Raw genomic sequence first — 27,297 nt, forward strand, 5'->3', positions numbered from 1 at the left:
GCCAGGCACCCGCCCCACCCACCTCTTGTTTTGGGCAAGAATTTAGTACCAAGTTCCATCAGTTTTCCTTAGGGGCCCATTTTCCTCCCATGGGGCAGCATTGTTGGGCATACCTGGAGTCCACTCTGTCCCTCTTCTTGAGTAATCTACTGGAATCGTTTAAAGATATGACTCTAAGTTTTATATAGCTGTAATAGTTTAAGGATATGTTATAACATTATGTAATGTAACATATAGTTATAATAGTTTAAGATAGGGACTGCAGTTCTAAAATAGTCTAAAACACATCAGCCTCCTTGCTCAGCAGGGAACCCATTTCTCCCCCTGCCTGCCCCTCCCCCTGCTCGTGCTCTCTCTCTCTCTAACAAATAAATAAAATCTTAAAAAAAAAAAAAAGATTAAGCTTGAATTTTGTGAGGTCCTCAGAAATGTACTACCTATTATGGTTGTATATGGTCATTGACAATCTAAAATTCTGATTGTTGCCAACCTAGGTGGAATAACTTGAACTTTTAATTTTTTTTTAAAGATTTTATTTATTTATTTGACAGACAGAGATCACAAGTAGGCAGAGAGGCAGGCAGAGAGAGAGAGAGAAAGAGAGAGAGGGAAGCAGGCTTCCCGCCGAGCAGAGAGCCCGACGCGGGGCTCGATCCCAGGACCCTGAGATCATGACCCGAGCCGAAGGCAGCAGCCCAAACTACTGAGCCACCCAGGCGCCCCGAACTTTTAATTTTGATTCTTTAAATATTTAACCTGTAAAAGTAATATATCAAAACTAAGGTTTTAAAATATAGAGAAATGAAAAACCACTTATATTGGTACATCATTAAACTGCTGGTAGCATTTTTAAAAAAAAAAGATTTATTTTAGAGAGAAAGCATGAGTACATGGAGATTAGGGGAAGGGGAAGGGGCAGAGGCAGAGGGAGAGAGAAACTCAAGCAGACACTCCACACTGAGCATGGAGCCTGACTCAGGGCTCTATCTCACAACCCTGAGATCATGACCTGAGCTGAAACCAGAACTTGGACTCTCAACTGAGTGCGCCTCCCAAGCGCCCCACTGCTTTTAGCATTTTTAATGAGTTTCCCTCCTAGTATTTTTGCTTGTGTATATATTAACATAGTTGTAATTACAGTGTGTGCTTTTTATCAAACCCATGTTTCTCTTGCTTCTAATGCCTGCATAACCTTCCTTTAATTGTTCTAGCACTGTAATTTAATTAGCTTTTCCCCAGTTTGGCAAAATTAAGGGAACTGTGTGTTTTTCTCTGCTGTAAATAGTGTAATGGTGAAAATCTTGGGGCTCGTAGATTTTTATGTATTTCCTCAGGCTAAGCTTCCCAAAGGCATCCTCTTCCACAGTCTCAGCCCTGTTGCTCAGCATTTTTCCTGATAGGCATTCTGAGTTTTTATTATTGTTCTGGAGGATCATAGAACATAGGCTTGGCACTTACTGGTCAATGGTAGGTTTTGCCATATTTTTTGTAGAATTTTGTGAAGGGGAAAAATGGTTCTTTTATTTATTTATTTAATTTTAAGATTTTATTTATTTATTTGACAGACAGAGATCACAAGTAGGCAGAGAGGCAGGCAGAGGTGGGGGGAGAAGCAGGCTCCCCGCTGAGGAGAGAGCCCAATGTGGGGCTCTCTTCCAGGACCCTGAGATCATGACCTGAGCTGAAAGCAGAGGCTTTAACCCACTGAGTCACCCAGGTGCCTGAAAAATAGGTTCTTTGAACTGTTGCTTTCCCTGAATATTAAAATGTTAAGTGAGGACCTATGCTGTGTCCTCATTTGTGAAGCAGTTGTTCCTAAGCCGATTTTATCTGTGAGAATTTTAATGTTTTTGAAAAGTTATTTGTATTAACTTCTTATATGTAAAAGATACTGATTTTGTCTCCTATATTCTACAAATGTTTTCTAGTCTTTTTTTTTTGCCTGTTTATTTTTATTTTTAATTATAGGGTCATATCTATAAATCATTTTCTTTTGTAACTTTTTTCCCATTAATTTGAGACTTAGGAAGTTAGTCATCCTTTAGTTCCTTAATATATTCATTCATAATTACATTTTATGTTTTTATGTGGATTTTTTAAACATTTAACTTTTATGTTCATCAGAATTTATTTTAGTGAATGAAATGTGAGACCTAATTGATACTCTTTTCCCTTCCAAATTCTTTTTTTTTTTTTTTAAGATTTTATTTATTTATTTGACAGAGAGAAATCACAAGTAGATGGAGAGGCAGGCAGAGAGAGAGAGAGAGGGAAGCAGGCTCCCTGCTGAGCAGAGAGCCCGATGCAGGACTCGATCCCAGGACCCTGAGATCATGACCTGAGCCGAAGGCAGCGGCTTAACCCACTGAGCCACCCAGGCGCCCTCCCTTCCAAATTCTTATCCAATTATCCCAACATCAGTTAAGGAGTAACGTCCCTTTCCTATAATTTTGGGCTGCTATTTTACTCTTCTGTATAATTCATTCAGTTTCTGGACTGTCTTTTCAGTTTTCTGTATCTTGCTGTTTTAATAATAATTATTGCTTTTTTATGTTTATATTCCAAGAGGATCTCTCTGTTGCTTCTTTCTCAACATTTTTATTTGATCTTCTAATTAATTCTTATGCATAATTTTAGAATCATTTTGTAAAATGGAAAAATCTTACTTAGATTCCTTGGAATCACATTTTATACGTATGCTTTATTTGGGAAGAATAAAAATTATTATTACAACAAACTATTATTATAGTTTTCAAATATACTCTAAAATCACTGAATATTTTTCATTAAAAATTCTTAAGTAGATTTTGTATCATTCATCTCTGTTTCATGTTTTTTGTTATTTTGGTGTAAAGGAATGTTGGCAATATTGTGTATTTTTTTTCCTGGTAAGTTTCCATGTGCAGAGCACACTGAGATATGTCACTTTGTATTGTCCCTCTAGAAAAACACTGTTGGTTTTGTGTGATTTGTTGACAAATTCAAGAAGATGGTGTGACCATCTGTTTTTTTTTTTTAATTTTTTTAAAAGATTTTATTTATTTATTTGACAGACAGAGATCACAAGTAGGCAGAGAGGCAGGCAGAGAGAGAGGAGGAAAGCAGGCTCCCTGCTGAGGCTCGATCCCAGGACCCTGAGATCATGACCTGAGCCAAAGGCAGAGGCTTAACCCACTGAGCCACCCAGGTGCCCCTGACCATCTGTTTTTTATAGCTCCTGAGGGAAATGGAAAAGGATTGGCCCTGAGCATAAAAGGCATGTGGTGACATTATATATTTATGTATTTTTTCTTTTACACTAGAATACATTACTGATTTTACACAAATGTTTTTATTTTTTTATTTTTTAAAGAGCTTTTTTTTTTAAGACTTTTTTTTTTTTAAGTTTATTTGAAAGAGTGAGCGAGTTTGCCTGCATGAGAAGGGGAAGGTCAGAGGGAGAAGCAGACTCTCTGCTAAGCAGAGAGCCCAGTGCAGGACTTGACCCTGGGACTTCGTGATCATGACCTGAGCCAAAAGCATTTGGTTAACCAACTGAGCCACCCAGGCACCCAAGTGTTTATGTTTTTAACTGATTCTAGTAGTTTTTAGAAAATTCCTTTGGATTTTAGCTCTTTTATTGTACTATAAAGTCCCCCCCCCCCTTTTTTTAAGTGGGCTCCGTGTGCAGTGTGGAGCACAACACAGGGCCTCAACTCATGACCCCAAGACCAAGACTTGAGTTGAGATCAAGATAACCATTTGGTCATTGGGAAATGGTGAGAAGAAGTGGGTTGGGGGAAATCAGAGCGGGAGACAAACCATGAGAGACTGAGGGTTTTGGAAGGGAGCGGGGTGAAGGGATGGGTGAGCCTGGTGGTGGGGATTAAGGAGGGCACAGATTGCATGGAGCATTGGGTGTGGTACATAAACAGTGAATTCTGGAACACTGAAAATAAAATAAAATAAAATGGAAAAAAAAAAAAAAGATAAGCGATTGAGCCACCCAGGCGCCCCTATAAAGTTCTCTTTTTAAGTCTTATTATCACATTAGCAGAAAAAAATCTATATATTAAATACAGTAGTGGTAATGTGCTTATTTTGCCTCTTGGCTTAATTAGAACATCTCTAGGAATTTTGCTGTTTGTAAAGTTAAATTTTGGTTGAGATGGGTGTTTTTCAAAGTTGGAAATACTTCTTTGCTATCTAAAAATTCTGTATTGATAATTGTGTTTTATCGTCTGTTTATAGCATCTAATGTAAACTACTGATTCTGCAGGTTTTCCTTTAATTCTGTTCCTCTGTGTTCAGGTGTTGTGGCGTGTTGGTGATTCCCAGTGTACACCGTGTACATATCTTGGGTTTCCCACAGGCATGTCAAGCTCAATGTGCTCTCAGTGAACTTCTCTTTATCCCCCACTCCTCTGTGCATCCTGGTCTTCTGAATGTACAGTGAGAGACCGGGGTATGCTTTAGTCCCCTCACTAGATTATGTTCGTACTCCTTTTCAAATCATCTCTCTCTTCCCTCCATCCACATTCACTGTGTTAAGTCCTGCTTTGATCGTTCATTAGTATTACAGCTGGTCTCCTTTCTCTTACTGCTTTTTTTTTCTTTGTATTTGTTAGCTGCTGTACCCAGGGTTCTCATTTTCTGTACGAAATGTGCTTCTGATAAAAACAGGCTTAACTTAAAGTTGTTTATTCTGAGTACCATTCAGGATGTTACAGTTCAACACCACACAAAGGGTAGGAGCAGGCTGCTCCTGGAGCCTGGCACCCTGTAGGGAGGGGTGCAGGGAGGCACGCAGACCTGTGATGACTGTCCCTCAGGGAAGCTGCGACTGGCATCTTTGTCTTCTCCTGGCTGCCTGTTTGTTGTCTGTATTTGTCCTGAGCATCATCGTTGGACTGGGTAGACTCTTTCGTTTATTTTGACCATTTGGAAAGCACATAGAATAGTGTGATTGTTACACCACGCTGATCATCTTTACGGTCAGGCCTTCCTACCTCTGCCCCTGTAGGGATAGCATTGTCAGCCTTGCTTCCCCTCAGAGTCATGCTGCTAGAGGTCCTAAATAAATGTCAGAAAGGATTTGATCCCAGTTGTGTAAATCTTGCATAAGAATGAGATGTAGGAAGAGGAAAATAGTACTGGAAAGACAAAGGAAACAAACTGGCCATTGTAAGGCAGTGAGGGGGATCACTGCAGATGCCTGAAAAAGCAGGCTGGAAAATGTGCTGACGTTAGAACCCTTACATTCAACCCTCACATTCACAGTCGTCTTTGGTCTTTACAATCACCCTGTGAATGGAGTAGAGATTATTAACCTTTCTGTTTTACAGATGACGGAAACGGAGCCTTTGAAATTCCTTAGTTTGTCCAACATCACACAGTATTCAAGAGTCAAGGCTTGAACTTAGATTTATGATTGCTGATTTTACACTCTTCCTGTACCTTTCTCAAAACAGAAGAGTGGGTAACAGTGGTATCTTGTGTCATCGGATAATGTCATCAGATAAATGACATGGGGATACCATGAAGAAAAACAGTTTTATCTATCTTTTTAAAAAAAAATCAATTAATTAACATGTAATATATTATTAGTTTCAGGGGTAGAGGTCCACTAATCATCTAACCATTCGTCAGTCTTATATAAATACCCAGTGCTCATTACCACACCAGTTATCCCATCCCCCCAACCCCCTTCCCTCCAGCAACCCTCTGTTTGTTCCTATGATGTCTCTTATGGTTCTCTGATTTCATCTTATTTTATTTTTTTTTCTCTTCCTCTATGATCCTCTGTCATGTTTCTCAAATTCCTCGTATCGGTGAGATCATATGATAATTGTCTTTCTCTGATAGACTTAATTTCCTTAGCATGATAGCTTCTAGTTCCATCCATGTCATCGCAAATGGCAAAATTTCAGTTTTTATTTTAAATTTTATTTTTTTTTGATTTTTAATTTTTTATAAACATATATTTTTATCCCCAGGGATACAGGTCTGTGAATCACCAGGTTTACACACTTCACAGCACTCACCAAAGCACATACCCTCCCCAGTGTCCATAACACCAACCCCCTTCTCCCAACCCCCCTCCCCCCAGCAACCCTCAGTTTGTTTTGTGAGATTAAGAGTCACTTATGGTTTGTCTCCCTCCCAATCCCATCTTGTTTCATTGATTCTTCTCCTACCCACTTAAGCCCCCATGTTGCATCACCACTTCCTCATATCAGGGAGATCATATGATAGTTGTCTTTCTCTCTTGACTTATTTCACTAAGCATGATACGCTCTAGTTCCATCCATGTTGTCGCAAATGGCAAGATTTCATTTCTTTTGATGGCTGCATAGTATTCCATTGTGTATATATACCACATCTTCTTGATCCATTCATCTGTTGATGGACATCTAGGTTCTTTCCACAGTTTGGCTATTGTGGACATTGCTGCTATAAACATTTGGGTGCACGTGCCCCTTTGGATCACTATGTTTGTATAAATACCCAGTAGTGCAATTGCTGGGTCATAGGGCAGTTCTATTTTCAACATTTTGAGGAACCTCCATGCTTTTTTCAAAATTTCAGTTTTTTGATGGCCGCATAATATTCCACTGTATATATGTACAACATCTTCTTTATCCACTCATCTGTTGTGAATATCTAAGCTGTTTCCATAGTTTGGCTATTGTGGACATTGCTGCTATAAAAGTTTGGGTGCACGTACCCCTTCGGATTACTGCATTTGTGTCTTTATAGTAAATACCCAGTAGTGCAATTGCTGGGTCGTAGGGTAGTCTATTTTCAACTTTTGGAGGAACCTCCATACTGTTTTCCAGAGTAACTGCACCAGCTTGCATTCCCACCAACAGTGTCGGAGGGTTCCCCTTTCTCTGTTTCCTCGCCAACATGTGTCGTTTCCTGACTTGTTGATTTTAGCCATTCAGACTGGTGTGCGGTGGTATCTCACTTTGGTTTTGATTTGTATTTCCCTGATGCCGAGTGATGTTGAGCACTTTTTCATGTGTCTGTTGGCCATTTGTATGTCTTCTTTGGAGGATGTCTGTTCATGTCTTCTGCCCATGTCTTGATTGGATTATTTGTTCCTTGGGTGTTGAGTTTGAAGTGTTCTTTATAGATTTTGGATACTAGCCCTTTATTTGATAATATCATTTGAAAATATCTTCTCCCATTGTTGGTCATCTTTTGGTTTTGTTGACTGTTTCCTTTGCAGAAGGCTTTTATCTTGACCAAGTCCCAGTAGTTCATTTTTGCCTTGTTTCCCTTGCCTTTAGAGACTTATCTAGAAAGAAGTTGCAGTGGCCAAGGTCACAGAGGTTGCTGCCTGTCTTTTCCTCTAGGATTTTGATGGATTCCCGTCTCACATTTAGATCTTTCATCAACTTTGAGTCTATTTTTGTGTATGGTATAAGGAAATGGTCCAGTTTCATTCTTCTGCATGTGGCTGTCCAGTTTTCCCACCACTATTTGTTGAAGAGACTGTCTTTTTTCCATTGGGAACAACTCACATTGCTTTGTCAAAGATTAGTTGACCATACAGTTGAGGGTCAGTTTATCTATCTTAATTCATAGTAATTACTTATATATTCTTTTAAAAAGCAGCTTTATTGAGATATAATTCACATTTGTTACAATCCACCCATTTAAATTCTATAATTCTCTGGTTTTTAGGTATCTTTAGAAATTATGCAACATGACCATAATAAATTTTAGAACATATTTATTACTCTAAAAAGAAACCCTTTTAGCCATCAGCTCCCATTCCTGAGCCCTACCCTAGTCCTTGGCAATCAGTAATCTACTTTCTGTTTCTATGATTTGCCTACTCTGGACAATTTCATAAAAATGTAATCATAAAATATTTTGTTCTTTCACTTTGTAAAATGCTTTCAAGTTTCATCCATGTTGTAGCATGTATTCATATATCATTCCTTTTTATTGCTAAATAGTATTCCATTATGTAGATAACATGCTTTATTTATCCATTTATTAATTATGGACATTTGTGTTATTTCCACATTTTAAGGAAGATCCAAACTGTTTTCCAAAGCAGCTGCATGTAGTTCCACCAGCATTTTATGAGGACCTCAGTTTCTCCACATCCTTGCCAACACTGATCTGTCTTTAAATATAGTCATAATTGAAGTATATCTCATGGTTTTGATTTGCATTCTCCTGTTGGCTAATGATGTTAAACAACCCATTTTTGCTTTTTAAAAGTTTTTATTTTAATTTTAGTTGGTTAACAGTGTTATCTTAGTTTCAGTTTTATAATACAGTAATTCAACACTTCGATGCATCACCCTGTGCTCATCTCCACAAGTGCACTCCTTAATCCCTGTCACCTATTTGACCCATCCTCCCACCTCCCTCTCCTCTAGTAATCTGTATAATTAAGAGTCTCTTGAACAACGCATTTTTCTTTGGGTTATTTGTCTATTTATTGTTGAGTTGTGACAGCCCTTTTCATATATTCAACACACAAGACCCTTATTGTATGTTTTGCAAAATGATTTTTTGTGTTCTATGGTTGTCTTTTCACTTTCTTTCTTTCTTTTTTTAAAAGATTTTATTTATTTATTTGACAGAGATCATAAGTAGGCAGAGAGAGAGGGGGAAGCAGGCTCTCTGTGCTCAGCAGAGAGCCCGATGCAGGGCTCGATCCCGGGACCCTGGGATCATGACCTGAGCTGAAAGCAGAGGCTTAACCCACTGAGCCACCCAGGTGCCCCTGTCTTTTCACTTTCTTGATGGTGTCTGTTGAAGCACAAACGTTTTTATTTTGGCAATGTTTAGTTTATTTTTTATTTGTGTGAGATAGGAATCTTTTTTTTTTAAGATTTTGTTTATTTATTTATTTGACAGACAGAGATCCCAAGTAGGCAGAGAGGCAGGCAGAGAGAGAGGTGGAAGCAGGCTCCCTGCTGAGCAGAGAGCCCGATGTGGGGCTCGATCCCAGGACTCTGGGATCATGACCTGAACCGAAGGCAGGGGCTTTAACCCACTGAGCCACCCAGGCACCCCTGAGATAGGAATCTAAATTCATTTATTTGCATATGGAATGGACTGTTCTTTCCCCCATTGAATAGTCTTGGAACCCTCGTTGAAAAACCAGTTGACCATAGATATAGATACATGGGCTTATTTGTTGACTCTAAGTTCTCTTCTGTTAATCTATATATCTACCCATATTCTGATTTGATGCTGTCTTGGTTACTATTCCTTTGTAGTTAAGTTTTGAAATTGGGAAGTGTGAGTTATCCAACTTTGTTCTTCAAGATTGTTTGAGTATCCTGGGTTCCTCTACTTTCTATACGAATTCTAGGATCAGCTTGTCTAATTTCTGCCTAGAAGTCTGCTGGATTTTTGATAAGGGTTGCTTTATTTGTATAATATCAGTTTTGGGAGAATTGCCACCTTCATAATAGTAAGTCTTCTGTTCTGGTGACATGGAATATCCATTTCTTTCCATATACTCCCCCAATTTTTTAAAGATTTTTTAAAAACTAATCACTACATGCAACATGGGGCTCAAACTCATGACCTCAAGATTAAGAGTTGCATACTCCACCAACTGAACCAGCCAGGTGCCCCCGTTTCCATATTCTTAAACACCCAGTTTGTCCATTTCTTCTAGATATGGATGTTTGTATCAGTTGTGCTATATTTTTAGCAGTAGAAATTGAAGTCCTCATGCCTGGATTGTCAGGCATAGTGTAGAGGTTTAATTATTGCTCTTCATTACAGATGAATTAATTTAAAATGGGTATTTGGTAATCATGCAAAGAAAGTAGTACAAGTAATACCTGCTTTATGCTTTTCACATGAGCCTTCACACAGAAAGTGGCATGGTCTGTTCTGCATTTTGGTTTTTAACATTACATTTTTAAAATAAAGATTTACTTATTTATTTATTTGACAGTGAGATCACAAGTAGGCAGGGAGGCAGACAGGGCAGGGAGGAAGCAGGCTCCCTGATGTGGGGCTCAGGACTGATCTCAGGTCTCTGGGATTATGACCTGAACTGAAGGCAGAGGCTTAACCCACTGAGCCACTCAGGCGCCCCTTACCATTATCACTTTTGTCCTAAATACAGCATAGGAGAGGAATTGCTTCAGGCAGACTTTCAGGACTGTTACTTGGAGATAGGGGTTCATATCAAAAGAGTAGCTTAAATGACTGTAAGGAGGGGAGGACCTTCAAAATTCTGCAAAATATTTAAAACCTATTCTCACATTTGTGTCTCTCTGGCATAAATAGTCCTCTTCAGGCTTGTCATGATCATGTACAATGATGTAATAATGATTATTATACTAGAAGCACCAAAGGCAGCTATAGATATGATATGTAGTAAGGACTGTGGACATGGTTATTTTGTGTAAGTATTCCAAGAGGCCACATGGAGTTTGCCATCTGTGACAGAGAACTCTGATGCATGAGTGATGAAAAAACTGTTCTCCAGTGACTGTTGTGACCACCCAGACAGCATAAGACAACTCAGCAGTAAGTGCCTCTTATTTTGTGTGATGCGAACATAAATATCCAGACCATTTGCTGGGCACAGTGTTCCATCTTTAGTCAGCCTCATCAAAGGCTTATGATAGAGTAGGTAATGTATAGTATGTGGATACTAACATTTTATTAATTATTGATTGTAATATGTAGACATTAATATTACCTGTATTTCCCTGTTTTATTGGTTATCAGTGATTGCCCACCTATTATAACACTAGACTTTTAAAGTGGGTTTTTTTTGGGAAGATTTTATTTATTTGACAGACAGAGATCTCAAGTAGACAGAGAGAGGCAGGCAGAGAGAGAGGAGGAAGCAGGCTTCCCGCTAAGCAGAGAGCCCAATATGGGGCTCAATCCTAGGACCCTGGGATCATGACCTGAGCCGAAGGCAGAGGCTTTAACCCACTGAGCCACCCAGGCACCCCAACACTAGACTTTTAAGAACAATATTCTTTTTGTTCATTTTCTCATAGTGTTGATCCCTTCCAGTTTTTATTCCTTCTTGTGGCTTGTTAATCAGAGAATCTGGTGAAAGAAATTAATTCTGTGAGTTCTGTTGTTCATTGGTTTGGTTAGTAACACTGTCAAGGATGGGATCAGCCACACAAACACAGAACAGAGTTTGGGGAGAGGTAGAATAATTGGCTGCCCTTCAGATGTGACCTTAGGGTTGGGTAGAATAAATGGCCACTCATCAAATATGACCTCAGACTTGTCAAGCCCTGTTGTTTACGCTCCCTGCCTGTTGTCCCACCCTCCAATGCATGGTTAGTTAAGTGAAAATCCCTAAATCAGAGATTCATTGTTTGGTTTAATGCTTCCATCCTTTGTTAAAATTCAAATAGCATGAAACGTTACTACATTAAAGTTAATGGATAATTTGGATATATAATTGGTTTTATATACAGAGTTTGATAAATTTCAGTGGGGACAGTGTTGGGATGGAAAACATCCAATTCAGTTACCAGGTACTTTGGAGGAATGTAAAAGAGAACCAGAAAAAAGACAGGTGTGCCTGGAATCATTGAACTTAGAAACTATTATTTTACCTTAGGGCAGCCTTTTCAAGATCCCAGGAATATTCCTGATGACATTCTTCTTCCCTGGAAAATTCCTTAGAACAGGATTAGCACTGTAGGCTATGGGCCAAATCTAACCGGCCATTTGTTTTTATAAGTAAAGTTTTACTGGAACATAACCATTCCCATTCATTTACACACTTACTGTGGCTGCTTTCATGCTACAACAGCAGAACTGAGTAATTAAGAAAAAAATATATGGCCCACAATGCCCAAAGTATTTACTCTCTGGTCCTTTGTCGGAAAAGTTTACCGACAACTGTCTAAAAATTCTAGACTTTCAGAAGGTTAAGCAGAGATCATAGATCTTTTAAATTTATTCTAGAGTTTTTAACCTTTAATCCTACCATTATGTGGATTTTCTAGGGCAGTGGTTTTAAGGAAAGATGACTACTTTAGTCAGAATGAATGCCTTTTCAAGAAAAAAATTTGATTTCAGAAATACTCTTAAAGAATGACACTGCTGGTTAAAACCTAATGGACAATGGAAAAGTAATATCTCATTATACCTGTACCTGACCCACAGCCTCTTTCAGGTGTTTCCATCTTATTATATGAGAATAATGTTAAAATTTCCCCCGTAAAACGTTTATCTTCTGTTGTTTTTGTATACCAAGTATTTATGTCAGATATTGTAACTGATTCAAATACGAATAAAAGAGTATAAATATAAAATGCTAATCTCACTGTTGGAAATTTGAAGTGTTTTAGCTCATTTATGTCTTGTATCCTCCCTCTCAGCTTGACGTCGATGGCCCAAAATGACTCTACCACTGGAGACTCTATTCAGTAAAGACGACAACCAGACAGGAGGCTGGGATGAGCATGCCACTGCATCAGATCTCTGCCATTCCAACCCAGGATGTCGCCTCTGCTAGAGTCTACAGAAGTAAGACCAAAGAAAAGGAAAGAGAAGAGCAGGTATTAGGAGAATGTTTTTTCAGTTTCATCATTTTTATTATGTGTGGTCTGGAATGATAAGCTCTGACGATCAAGGTTTTCTCCAGTAATATACTAAAATATAGTATATTTCTCCAGTAATATACTAAAAATTACACTAAAAAGGTGTAAATCGTTGGGTTCAGAAGCTTTCTCTATAGGTTTCTAGGTTTCAGATTTTGGTATCAACATATTCTGCTATGGTTATACACGACTTACTTATCTTCATTGCCTACAATGGTATGATTATTTCTGATAAATCTCTGAGAACAAGTTCTTTAATTCTCAGAACATGATGCAAAGGGTAAATTAAATACCTCATATGTACTAGTCCCTGTTTCCTGCAAGAGTATCGTAGTTAACAGCACAGAGTCTGTCTCTGCCCTTATATGGCTCTTGATCTGGTCTGACAGTTAAAAAGCATTAGAGTCTAAAAACAAGGTCAGTGATGGAGGAATGCAGGACCACCAAATTCTAGCCCAAGGGGTCAGGAATGGCTTCCTAGAGAAAATGACATTTACATAGAGAACCTGAAGGGTGACCTGGAGTTAGCTAAAGAAAGGTAGAGTATCCCAGTTGGAAGAAATATCATATGCTGAAAGCTCAGAGGCTAAAGCAAGGTGGGTCTGGAGAGATTAAGATAGAATTACTGGAACATAACGGGTAGTGGCAGGATGGGAGGTTGGAAGAGGAATAAGGAATAGATAGATATTCCTTATAAGGAATTTGGGTTTATCTTTGCAGAATGAATGATCAAATTTGTGTTCTTAAAACTTTTCACTCAGACTGGGTTAGAGAGGGAATTAACTGAGTGGTAGAGAGACTACTTAGAGGTTTATTTAATAGCCTACTTAGGCCAAGTTTGGCAAACTTTCTCTGTAAAGAGGCAGATGGTAAATGTTTTAGACTTGGTAGGCCAGTCACATCTCCCTAATTCTGTCATTGTAGCATGAAAATAGCCAAAGATAATATATAAATGAGTGGTCATGACTGTGCGCCAATAAAACTTTACTTGCAAAAACAGGTGACAGGCCAGATGTGGCCTGTAGGCTGTAGTTTGCCAGTTCCTGGTCTAAGGAAAAGGTGATGGTGACTTTGTCTAGGATAGGGCAGTGGGGATAGAGAGATACTTAGTTTATTCATCCACTGAGCTTGGTAATTGCATGTGGGGTGAGATAGGGAGTCATCCCTGATTCCTCCTACTTTCTCCTCGCCTTTACCATGTGCTGTGTAGACACATGCTCATTAGTTCTGATACCCTTCCTATTTTGTAGTAAATCTTTGCTGAAGACTTTAAACAATCCTTGTCAAGTCAAGAAGTAATATCTTGTTTGAAGTTGAGTTATTATAGCTGATGGGACACCACTCTTTGCCTTATTACATAAATAATGAAAAAAAAAACCAACCCTGAATTTATCATATCATAGTTCTTGAAGTACATGGACTATGGAAAATGAAAAGGTACCATATAACATAAAATAGGTCTCTATATTCTTAGTTTGTGTTTTCTTTTTTTCAGATGTTTGTGTGGTCAGTCTGCACCCTTTCTATTTTGCTGAGCTCTTAGGAGTGTGGCCAGCATTGATTGAAAGGCTGACCAGGAGTGGTGCTGGTGTAGATGGGTTTTGGATATTTCATTTTCAGCTTCAGTTTTTCCTCGATTTGCTGGAGATGGGAGAAGGCCTGTTTTCCCATATTCTTTCAGTTTTCATTTAAGTTAATTAATAGACTTCATTTAAGATTCATTTAAATTAATGGTCTTTTCTTGTAACTCTTTAGTCCAAATGGATTTTTTAAAAAAGATTTTATTTATTTATTTGACAGAGAGAGAGATCACAAGTAGGCAGAGAGGCAGGCAGAGAGAGAAGGGGAAGCAGGCCCACCGCTGAGCAGAGAGCCCGACGCGGGGCTCAATCCCAGGACCCTGAGATCATGACCTGAGCCAAAGGCAGAGGCTTAACCCACTGAGCCACCCAGGCGCCCCCAAATGGATTTTTAAATACCCCCACATGGAACATTTTTTAGTTCTAGGGTGCTTGCCTATACCACATAGAGGTTGCTCGGTCCCTATTCAGTGCAGTGTCAAATTTGGACACCAGATGGCAGGATTTTTTGAGATCTCTATCCATCTATCTATCTATCTCAAAAAAAAAAAAAAAATATATATATATATATATATATAAATAAAAGACTTGTTTGGAAAAAAGGAAGAAGTTCAACATTTTAGGCCAGGAAGGGAGATTCATTTGGATGTAAAACCCTATTGCAGATTTGTTGCAGTGGGTATTTAGTAAATACTTAGTGAATTGATCTATTGGATGGGGATTTTAAGGTTTAAATAAGTAGCACTAATGACTATGTTCATGGAGTTGGGATTTTAATTGGTATTGAGAAGAGGCACCATTCTGTGCCACTTTAGTGTGGGGAATAGTTTGGACACCTGATGGCATTGTGAGAGTTCGGGGAATCAAGGTGCCAATGTGAGGCTGCTGGCAGTGGGGTTGCAGCCCAGACAGGAGCTTGAAGTTTCGGCACGTTGCTGAAGATGATTTTTGTGGGTGTCTAGGTTTTGCAGTGTGGTATCAGAATTGATTTGAAAGGCACATTTTGTCCATTGGAGTCTGTTTTCCTTTATCCAGTTTCCCTGGCCCAGTGAGTTCACAACAGAATTCTTTGGTATGATTTCTGATCCTCTGTGTTTGGAGAGGAGGCGAGAAGACACTCCTTCCTTCCTGCTCCTTACCCACTGTTCTCAGAGCTGCAAAGGTTGAACTTAATCTCACAGTTTCTGGGATAACATGAGACAGTTCATTACATCAATAATAGTTTTATTCCTTCTGAATCTTGTAAGGAGGAGGAGCCTTGCAGTTTACCCGGAATCAAATAATATAACTCTTAATGTTGACAGTTTTACTTAGATTTATCAGGTACATGATTTTATAGCATCCATTGCATGAGCCCATATCTATACAGTTCCAAAAACAGATAATGACTTACAGAGCAGTCAATACAGTTGATGAATGAATGAATGAATTTAGTTTTAATGGTATGGGGACCACTGTGGAATTAAGAGGAATGTTTTATAATAAAAAGATTTCTGCTACTCTTGCTTATGAACTGGGTAGATGTTTCTTGAGAATTTTTTTTTCTTAGTGTTTTATAAGTATCAATCTGTCACCTTCCGGACTCTGGTCTGCATTTAGAAACCTGATATGGAGGTTATTTGCACTCCATCTATAAGGAATATATTCTTCATAGTTTTTTTGGAAAATATTTTTTCTTATAGTTTAGGGAGTCGTTAATTTCTTATCAAAACTAAATCTGTCTCGTGGTTTGATAGGTCCTGTTACATTTTTTAAGATTTTTTTTTGCTTTATTTCATTTTTAAATAGCCTTATTACATTATAATTGACATGCAGTAACATATTTAAAATGTACAGTATCTTCTCAAGCAAGATTGTGAACATATCCATCACTCGTAAGTTTCCTCATACCTCTACTCAAGCAGTCATTGATCTGCTTTCTTTCACTGTAGATTAGTTTGCATTTTCTAGGGTTTTATAGGGATGGAGTTACATATTATGTACTTTTTTAAATTTAGTTTTTTTCAGAGATTCTTTTGAGATTCATCCAAGTTGTGTGTATCAATAGTTATGTCCTTTTCTTACTTATTTACATTTTTAAAAATTAAATTTAATTAATATATAGTATATTATTAGTTTCAGAGGTAATTTAGTGATTCATCAGTTGCATGAGCACCCATTACTCATTATATCAGATGCCCTCCTTAATGCCCATCACCCAGTTACTACATCCCCTTACCCACCTCCCCTCTAGCAACTTTCAGCTTCTTTTCTATAGTTAAAGAGTCTCTTACAGTTTTTCCTACTCTGTTTCCTGTTATTTTGCCTTCCCTTCCCCTATTTGTATCTGTTTTGTTTCTTAAACTCCACATTTGAATGCAATCATATATTTGTCTTTCTCTGACTGACTTAATTTTGCTTAGTACAATATCCTCTAGTTCCATCCATGTCATTGCAAATGGCAAGATTTCATTCTTTTTGATGGTTGAGTTATATTCCTATGTTTGTGTTTATGTGTGTGTGTGTGTGTGTGTGTGTGTGTGTGTACAAAGTTGTGTCCTTTTCTTGCTGAGTAGTATTCATTGTATGGATCTATCATAATTTGTTTATTCATTCTCCTGTTGATGGACATCTGGGTTGTTTCCTATTTTGGGTTGTTATGATTAAGGCTACTCTTAACATTCATATAAGCCCTTTGTATGGACATATATTTCCTTTCCCTTGGGTAAATACCTAGTAGTGGAAACATATGGTAGATGTATGTTTAACTTTTTAAGGTACGGACAAACTGTTTTCCAAAATGATTGTACCCTTTTACATTCCTGCCAGAAGGAGGGGAGTTCCAATTCTTCTACGTCTCTGCCAACACTTGATATGGTCTGTCTTTTTAATTTTAACATCTAATAGGTATATATTGGCATTTCATTGCGGTTTTAATTTGCATTTCCCTCATGAATAATGATGTGGAACATCTTTTCATCCTTATGTCTTTTTTGTTGAAGAGCCTCTTTAAATCTTTTGTCCACTTAAAAAATTCGTGGCCATTTTTCTTTTGTCTGATTTTGAGCATTCTTTTTTTTTTTTTTTTTAAGATTTTATTTATTTGACAGATAGAGATCACAGGTAGGCAGAGAGGCAGGCAGAGAGAGAGAGAAGAGGAAGCAGGCTCCCTGATGAGCAGAGAGCCCAATGTGGGGCTCGATCCCAGGACCCTGGGATCATGACCTGAGCCGAAGGCAGCGGCTTAACCCACTGAGCCACCCAGGCGCCCTCATTTTGAGCATTCTGTATGTATTCTAGATACAAGTCCTTTATCAGATAAATGCTTTACAGATGTTTTCTCCCAGGGACTGGATTGTCTTTTAATGTTCCTGCCAGTGTCTTTTGAAGAGTAAAGTTTGGTTTTAACTTTTTAAATTTTGGTGAAGTCAAATTTATCCTTTTTCCCTTGTATTTATTGTACTTTTGGTGTTCTATTAAGAAAGCTTTACTTGGGACACCTGGGTGGCTCAGTGGGTTAAGCCTCTGCCTTCAGCTCAGGTCATGGTCTCAGGGTCCTGGGATTGAGCCCCGCATTGGGCTCTTTGCTCAGTGGGGAGCCTGCTTCCCCCCCATCTCTCTGCCTGCCTCTCTGCCTACTTGTTATCTCTCTCTCTCTCTGTCAAATAAATAAATATTAAAATAAAAAAAGAAAGCTTTACTTAACCCAAAGGTGCAAATAGTATCTTAGAACACTTATAGTTTTGGTTTTACCCATATGTCTGGAATCTATTTTGAATTAATTTTTGTTTATTATATGGAGTATATATCCAATATAGGTTTTTTTGTAAATATCCAGTTGCTCCAGTATCATTCTTTGAGTAGAATGGACTGTCTTTTCTCCATCACATTACCTTAATCAGTTTCCCAAATATGTATGTGCTTATTTCTTGACTCTTTTCTTTTTTCCCTAAGTGCTTGATGGGTGTCAGCTGCCCCCAACATTGTATGATGTATAATTACCATGCTTCTTTGGTTGTGATTAATTGGACTCATCGTGGTTTATTGAATACATTTAATTAGCAAGTTGGGAAGTGAGCATGTACTCTGGGTATGCTGTACGATGAAGGCTAAGAGCATTCATAATGCATGTACAGTTTCTAAAATATATGTTAGTTAGGTTTTGCAGGTTAAAACATTACTGGCTCAGTTTAAACTTTGGGTCACAGGAATCCTTATCACATGTGTCAAACCTGTAATTACACATTATGTAATTTAATTTGTGAATCCAAATAGAGGACTTTTCCTTTATGCTTGTAAACATTTCCATATTGGGGGTGGGTGCCTGGGTGGCTCAGTCAGTTGAGCGGCTGCCTTCTGCTCAGGTCATGATCCCAGGGTTCTGAATCGAGCCCCAAATTGGGCTCACTCCTCAGCGGAGAGCCTGCTTCTCCCTCTCCCTCTGCCAGCCTCTTTGCCTACGTGTGTTCTATCTGTCTGTCAAATAAATAAAATCTTTAAAAAAATTTCCATATTAGTTTAAGCCTCGGGTCTCAATTTTTAGCTATTTTTGTAATGTTATTTATTCATTTATTTTTATTAACATAAGATGTATTATTTGTTTCAGGAGTAAAGGTCTGTGATTCATCAGTCTTAACACAATTCACAGAGCTCTTCATAGCACATACCCTCCCCACTGTCCATCATCCACCTACCCCATCCCTCCCACCCTTCTCCCCTCTAGAAACCCTCAGTTTGTTTCCTGAGATTAAGAATCTCTTATGGTTTGTCTCCCTCTCTGGTTTCATTTCTCCCTCCCTTCCCCTATGATCCTGTCTCGTTTCTCAGATTCCTCATATCAGTGAGATCATATGGTAATGGCCTCTGATAGGCTTATTTTGCTTAGCATAATAGCCTCTAGTTCCATCCTGTAAATGGCAGGATTTGTTTTTTGATGGCTGCATAGTATTCCACTGTGTGTGTGTGTGTGTGTGTGTGTGTGTGTGTGTGTATCACATCATCTTTATCCATTCACCTGTTGATGGACATCTAGGCTGTTTCCATAGATAGGCTATTGTGGACATTGCTGCTATAAACATTGGGGTACATGTGCCCCTTTGGATCAGTACATTTCTATCTTTAAGGTAAATACCCAGTAGTGCAATTGCTGGGTCATAGGGTAGTTCTATTTTCAACTTTTTGAGGAACCTCCATACTGTTTACTCCATGTTATTTCCTTACTTGTTAATTTTAGCCATTTGGACTGATGTGAGTAGATACCTCACTGCAGTTTTGATTTGTATTTCCTTGATGCCAAGTGATGTTGAGCACTTTTTTGTGTGTCTCTTGACCATTTGTATGTCTTCTTTGGAGAATGTCTGTTCATGTCTTCTGCCCATGTCTTGATTGGATTATTTGTTCTTTGGGTGTTGAGTTTGATAAGTTCTTTATAGATTTTGGATACTAGCCCTTTATCTGATAATATCATTTGCAAATATCTTCTCCCATTGTGTCAGTTGTCTTGACTCTTTTCTGTTTCATTGATCTATTTAATGTCTTTACGCCAATATCACACTGTCATAAACACTCCAGCTTTATAATAAATCTTGAAAGTCAGTAGTGTTCTTTCTCAAACGTGTTTTGCCTATTTGTTTTTTTTTTTTTTATTTTTTATTTGACAGAGAGAAATCACAAGTAGATGGAGAGGCAGGCAGAGAGAGAGAGAGGGAAGCAGGCTCCCTGCTGAGCAGAAAGCCCGATGCGGGACTCGATCCCAGGACCCTGAGATCATGACCTGAGCCGAAGGCAGCGGCTTAACCCACTGAGCCACCCAGGCGCCCCCTATTTGTTTTTTTGCACTTCCATATGAATTTTAAGAATCAGGTTGTCAGTTCCTACACAAAAGTCTACTGAGCTTTTTATTGGGATTATTGAATTTGAAGTTCAATTTGTGGGAGAAGTGACATTTAGCAGTATTGAGTCTTGACCCATGAACAAGATGTCTTCTCTTTAAGTCTTACCTAATTTCTCTTAGTAATGTTGTATAGATTTCAGTGTGTAGGTCAGTCTTTTTTTTTTTTGTCAGTTTTATCCCTATTTACTTTGTACTTTTGCTGCCTTTGTAAATCGTACTATTTTTTAAAAATTTTTTAACATCTATTGCTCATTACTAATATTTAGAAATAAAACTGATGTTCTTGTATTGATCTTCTATCTTCTATCTTGTTTGACATTTTAGCAAACTCACTTATGAGCTGTGGTAGCTTTCATTAAATTTTCTATGTAGGTAATTGTGTCATCTATGAATAGTGTTTTACATTGTCTTTTTTTTATGTGGATGCCTGCCTCCTTCCTTTTTGTCCTAGTGAACATGTGTAGTCCTTGTGTTGTTCCTGATCTTAGGGGGAAAACATTTATTCTTTCAATATTAAGTATGATGTAAGCTGTATGTTTTTTGTAGATACCATCAGGTTGAAGTTCTCTTCCATTTCTAGTTTGCTGAGAGTTTTGGTCAGAAATGGATCATGGGTTTTGTCAAATGCTTTTTCTGTGTCTTACCAAATAAAAAGCTGTATTCTAGATAAAGCAGTAAGGGCAGATTTTATTCAGTAATAAATATTACAGTGGGGAGGAGATTCCAGTGTGAGCAGAACTCAGCTTCTTTTTGTGTGGAGGTGACTAGAATATTTTAAAAAGAGAATGAGGATGTAGAGAGGAGGAAAAAATGGGAAGTGAGTGGGGACTTGAGCAGTGTCAGGGATGTTGAAATTTACAAAAAGTTGGAAAGGAGCTGGTTGGGGTGATTAAATCATCTGGGTTTGCTACCTGGTGCTTACTCAGTTTAGGCTTGTACTCCCCTATAGAGATTGGGATACAGGGGTTCTATCTTCAGGTTGTTGGCTGGAACAAACACTAAATGTTTTTGGCAACCTTTGAGTTTTTCCAGGCAGGAACTTAAGAGGGTTGTTTAATCATCATTCTAGGGACATGGCCATGAGAAGTTAAAAGTGATGCTAGTTAGTGTTTGTTCAAGTCTCTTAGTGCAGGGTTTTGGATGGAGTCAGATGTACCAAAGGATACTTGCAGTTCTGTCTACTGAGGTGATCATATGGTTTCTATTTTTTTTTTAAGATTTTATTTATTTATTTGAGAGAGAATGAGTGAGAGAGAGCATGAGAGAGGAGAAGGTCAGAAGGAGAAACGGACTCCCCAAGAAGCTGGGAGCCCGATGAGGGACTCGATCCTGGAAGTCTGGGATCATGACCTGAGCCGAAGGCAGCGGCCCAACCAACTGAGCTACCCTGGCACCCTCTATTTTTTTTATTTTGTATATTCATCAAGGTTGTTCAGAGAGACAGAACCAATAAGATATATTTATCTAGGGGTGTCTGGGTGGCTCAGTGGGTTAAGCCTCTGCTTTCGGCTCAGGTCATGATCTCAGGGTCCTTGGATCGAGCCCCGCATCGGGCTGTCCACTCAGCGGAGAGCCTGCTTCTCCCTCTCTCTCAGCCTCTCTGCCTACTTGTGATCTCTCTCTCTGTCAAATAAATAAATAAAACCTTAAAAAAAACTTTTAAAAAAGATATCTTTATCTATAGGTATATAGATATGAGATTTATTATAGGACTTGGCTCACATGATTATGGAGGCTGAAAAATCCTTCCACCTGCAGTCTGTAAACTGGAGAACCAGGAAGTTTGATGGTGTCATTTAGTCCAAATCCAAAGGCCTCAGAACCAGGGAAACAAATGTTAGAGTCTCAGTTTGATTACAGAGCTGGAGTCCGAAGGCCTGAGAAGCAGGTGTGCTGATATCCAAGGGCGGAATAAGATGGACTTGGTAGCTCAAGCAAACAGCACATACTCCCTTCCTCTGCCTTTTGTTTTATTCAGTCCCTCAGTGGATTTGGATAATGCCCACCTGCTTTGGGGTCATTCAAATGTTAATATATTCTGGAACTGCTCCTATAGATGCATCCAGAAATAATGTTTTACCAGCTATCTGGGCATTCCTTAGCATGGTCAAGTTGACACATAAAAATAACCATCACAGTTTGTTAATATTGCAAAGTATACTGGTTAGTGTTTTTTTTTTTTTTTTTTTTTTTAAATGTTAAACCAACCCTACGTTTCTGGTATAAACCACACTTGTTTATACTGTATGAACTTTCTTTAAAAAAAAGATTTTATTTGTTTATTTGACAGAGAGAGAAAGAACACAAGCAGGGGGGAGGGGTAGAGGAAGAGGGAAAAGCACGCTCGCTCGGGACCTGGAGACTGACTTCAGCCAGAGGCAGATGCTTAATGACTGAGCCACCCAGGCGCCCTGTATTGTATTAACTTTTTTATATATGGTTGGATTTGAATTGCTAGAATTCTTGTCTAGAATTTTTGCATCTATGTTCGAAAGGGATATTGGTCTGTAGTTTTCTTTGATTGTAATGTCTTTGTCTGATTTTGTCATAAGGACAATACTGGCCTCATTCAATGATTAAGGAATTGTTTCCTCCTCTTGAGTATTTTAGAAGAGTTTAAATAGAATTGGTATTATTATTTCTAATTTAAGATTTGGTAGAAATAACCAGTGAAGCCATCTGGCTCTGGAAAATTTTTTTTAAAAAGATTTATTTATTTATTTTGGAGAGAGCACATGTGTGTAAAGGATGGGGAGGGGCAGAGAAAGATAATCTCAAGCAGGCTCCTCGGAGAGTGCAGAGCCCAGTGTGGAGCTCCGTCTCATGACCCTGAGATCATGACCTGAGCCGAAATATCAAGAGTCAGATAGTCAACTGACTGAGCCACCCAGGTGCTCCTTGAAATTTTTTGTGAGCAAATTTTAAACTAAAGTCTCAATATTTTTAATAGAAGGTCATTTAGGTTATCTGTTTCTTTTCCCATATACTTTGATAATTTGTGCCTTTTATGGAATTGGTCAGTTTCATTGTTGAATTTATTGACATAAAATTGCTTATAATGTTCCCTTGTTGTCTTAGTCCATTCTGCACTGTTATAATAAAAAATACCACAGACTTTATGGTTTATAACAGTAGAAATTCATTTCTCATAGTTCTATAGTCCCAGATCAAGGTGCCAGCATGATCCAGGGTGAGAGCCTTCTGGGTTGCAGACATCTTATGATAGCCTCATGTGGCAGAAGAGGTGAGGGATATCTCTGAGGCCTCTTTCCATTCATGAGAGCTCTGCTCTCATGCAAAGTCCCCACTTCTTAGTATAATCACATGGGCATTAGAATTTCAACATATGAATATGAATTTTGGGAGAGACACAGACATTCATCTATGGCACTGATTATCCTTTTTTCTTGATCATCTGGTCACAAGTTTATTAAAGTGATTTCAAAGAATTCTTTCAGTTTCATAGATTTTCTCCGTTGTTTTCTGTTTTTTCATTTTTTCCCCTCTATTTTTTTTGAGTTTAATTGGCTCTTCTTTTTCTAACTAATTAAGGTATAAGCCAAGGTTATTTATTTGAAACCTTCCTTATTTCCCTTTTTTTTTTTTTTTTTTTTGAGAACTTTCTTATTTTCTAAGCTAGGTATTTAGAGATTATAAATATCCCAATTTCTGCTTTTGTGGCATCTGGCACATTTTGGTTTTTGAGTTTCATTTTTATTTGGTTCAAATACTTTCTAATTTCCCTTCGATTTCTTCTTTGATCCATGGGTGTCTTTAAGTGTTACTTAATTTTCAAAATTTCTGGACTTTCCAGATATCTTTCTCTTATTTATTTATAATTTGATTCCATTTTGGTCTGTAAGCATATTTTGAATAAGTTAAATCCTTTAAATTTATTGAAGCTTGTTCCATGGCACAGAACACGGTCTCTTTTTGTAAATGTGCAGTGTACTAACTTTAGACGAATGTATATTTCTCTCTTGTTGGATGGTGTGTTCTGGGAATGTCAGTCAGGTCAAGTTGTTTGGTAATGTTTTCCAAGTCTACTGTATCCTAGAGTCTAGTTGCTCTGTTAGTTGAAAGAGTGGCAGTGAAGTTGCTGACTATAATTCTAGCTTTGTCTTATTTTTCCCAATTTTGCTACATGTTTTTGATGCTCTGCTGTTAGGTGTATAAACATTTAGGGTTGTTTGGTCTTCTTGATAAATTAATCCTTTACTATTATGAAATGACTATCTTTATCATGGCGATAATAATCGTTGGTCTGAAAGCTACTTTGGTAATACTATAGGCGCTGCATCTTTCTTTTGGTAAGTGTTAGCAAAGCATCATCTTTTCTGTCTTTCCACTTTTAACTCATTTGTGTCTTTATATTTAAAGTGGTCTTTATATAAGCAGCATATTGTTGGGTCTTTTTTAAAAATCTAGTCTGACAATCTCTACTCTTTATTTAGGTGTTTGGACCATTTATATCTAAAGACATTATTGCTGCAGTTGGGTTAAGTCTTCCTGTTTGTTTTCTGTTGGTCTCATCTGCCTTTGTTCCCCTTCTCATCCCTTTTGGCCTTTATAAATTCTTGGTTGGCTTATAAGCTATAACTCTTTACTTTAATGGTTTTTTAAATAAAAAAATTTTTCAAGGTTTGTAATAGTGTACATTTTTAACTTGTCACAGTCTGCCTTCAAGTGATATTATATTACCTCAAGTATACTGTGTATTTCTCTCCTTTTTATGGTATTGTTGTCATACATCTTTCTTATGTATATGCTATAAATCCCGGTATCATTGTAAAACATTTTTTTTTTTAAAGATTTTATTTATTTATTTGAGAGAGAGAGAGACAGTGAGAGAGAGCATGAGTGAGGAGAAGGTCAGAGGGAGAAGCAGACTCCCCATGGAGCTGGGAGCCCGATGCGGGACTCGATCCCGGGACTCCGGGATCACGACCTGAGCCGAAGGCAGTCGTCCAACCAACTGAGCCACCCAGGCGTCCCTCATTGTAAAACATTTTTAAAGAGATTAATATAGTAAGAAAAATATCTGTTTACTCTCATAAATACCATTTCTGTTGTTCACTATCTCTTTGGGAAGGACTTTAACATTTCTTATAGTGTGAGTTGGCTGGTAAAGAATTTTTCAGCTTTTTTCCCTCTTTTTTTGTTTTCCTCATTTTCTTTTTAAGATTTATTTATTTATTTTAGAGAGAGATGGTAAGGACAGGGGCAGAGGGAGAGAATCTTCAAGCAGACTTTCTACTGAGCATGGAGCCTGATCTGGGGCTTGATAGCACATCCCATGATCAGATCATGATCATGACCTGAGCTGAAACCAAGAGGTGGATGCTCAACTGACTGACCAACCCAGGTGTCCCCTATTCCCTTTGTATCTTGTATCTAGGGCTTGTTGAACTTTGTGGATCTGTGAGTTCATGGTTTCCATTAATTTGAAAATTTTCAAGTATTCTTCTCTCTCCCTTCTTTTGGGACTCCGTTTCACACATTAACTCTTGGAAGATGTCCAGTGTTAATGCTTACATTTTAAAAAATTTTATGTTTTCTTTCTGTGTTTTATTTTGGATCATTCTAATTGCTGTGTTTGATTTTATTAATCTTTTTCCACGTCTAATCTGTTAATCTTTTTAGTGTATTTTTCATCTCATGGTATCGTTATTGTCTCTAGAAGTTTAGTTTGGATTCTTTCTTCATATCTTCCATATCTCTGTTAAATTTTTTGATCATGTGATCCAAATTGAACTTTAAAAAATTTATTTAAGAATAAAACTGACTTAAGATACCAAGTGATGGATATCTTTGTAGACTTTTTTCTTTCTCTAATTTTAGCGTACTTGGGTTATCTAGTTGATTAACTGAGATTTTTCTATATTTCATTATCAGGTCTCTTTTTCATACCATTTCACCGTTTAAAAAAAAATCCATGTTTTTCTCATTCTTTTGTCTCCTTTCCCCATTATTTGATCTTTTTCCTATCCTTGGGCATACTTTATTTTGTTTTTGAAAGATATGAAAGACTGTGGACTCTGAGAAACAAACTGGGGGTTTTGGAGGAGAGGGGGATGGGAGGTTGGGTGAGCCCGGTGGTGGATATTAAGGAGGGCACATATTGCATGGAACACTGGGTGTGGTGCATAAACAATGAATCTTGGAACACTGAAAAAAATAATAAAATAAAATTAAAAAATATATATTATTTATTACTTGACAGAGCTCATATATGTCACACACAAGCAGGGGAAATGGCAGGCAGAGGGTGGAGCAGGCTCCTGGCTGAGCAGGGACCCTGATAAGGGTCTTGATTCCAGGATCCTGTGATATGACCTGAGCTGAAGGCAGACCCTTAACTGGCTGAGCCACGCAAGTGCCCCACTTAGACCTATTTTAAAATACCCTTCTGGGGCGCCTGGGTGGCTCAGTGGGTTAAAGCCTCTGCCTTCGGCTCAGGTCATGGTCCCGGAGTCCTGGGATCGAGCCCCACATCGGGCTCTCTGCTCGGCAGAGAGCCTGCTTCCTCCTCTCTCTCTGCCTGCCTCTCTGCCTACTTGTGATCTCTGTCTGTCAAATAAATAAATAAACAAAATCTTTAAAAAATAAAATAAAATAAAATACCCTTCTGTTCATTTAAGTAGGATTTTTAACATGTACTCTTAAAAGTCTAAAAGACAAATTTTGTACTTGGCCACCAAATCTATGTTTAGAAATGCACATTTCACTTGACAATATGTGTAAATTATTTTCCAGAATGATGTCCATTTTATCCTGTTACTGACAGGTCCACTGTAAGCAACTGCATTATTTCTAATCAGTTTAAGGAGAGGGATTTAATATAGCGAAGTATTATATGCTTACAAAATAATTGAATGGCTGGAGGAGCAGGCTGGGTTTCCAGGAACAGCTAATCCCTGCATTCTTGGGACTGTTCTGCAGAGATCAGCTGGCAAATTAAAGTTGTTATTGCCATTTCTGGTGAAGAAATCACTACCTTAACCATAGTTGGAATAGCTGCCACATTGCTACAGACTTTGCTGAAGTGGGAAGAAGGTGCTGGCTCTAGAGCCACTCACTTTTGCCATGATCTGGATGGGCAAAGTGGATGCTCTACCCTCTGTTTTTCACCCCCACATATCATCTCCCAGCCAAAACACTGAGTGTGAATGCATTGAATAAGCACAATCCGATTATGCCTGGACCCATATTGCAAGATTGTTCAGAAAATACAGTTTTAAATTTTCTGCTTTATATCCTTTTGAGATGAGATGTGTATGGATACTGA

At 38.1% G+C, this 27,297-nt stretch overlaps 1 protein-coding gene across 5 annotated transcripts in view; it reads left to right on the top strand.

Annotated features, from left to right (window-relative positions):
- Window positions 1–27,297, top strand: part of MARCHF8 (membrane associated ring-CH-type finger 8) — a 129,003-nt gene that overhangs the window by 40,665 nt on the left and 61,041 nt on the right. For 2 of the 5 annotated variants that reach the window (XM_082718825.1, XM_082718821.1), the window contains exon 2: window positions 12,336–12,515. In XM_082718825.1, coding sequence (XP_082574951.1) covers window positions 12,414–12,515 — 102 coding nt within the window. In that variant the 5' untranslated portion in view covers window positions 12,336–12,413. Of the gene's footprint in view, window positions 1–10,361; window positions 10,504–12,335; window positions 12,516–27,297 lie in introns of those variants that run through there. The other 3 variants (XM_082718822.1, XM_082718826.1, XM_082718820.1) reach the window with 2 other exon arrangements.

The sequence above is a fragment of the Mustela nivalis genome, assembly GCF_964662115.1.
Source record: "Mustela nivalis genome assembly, chromosome: 2".
Classification (NCBI taxonomy): Eukaryota; Metazoa; Chordata; class Mammalia; order Carnivora; family Mustelidae; genus Mustela; species Mustela nivalis.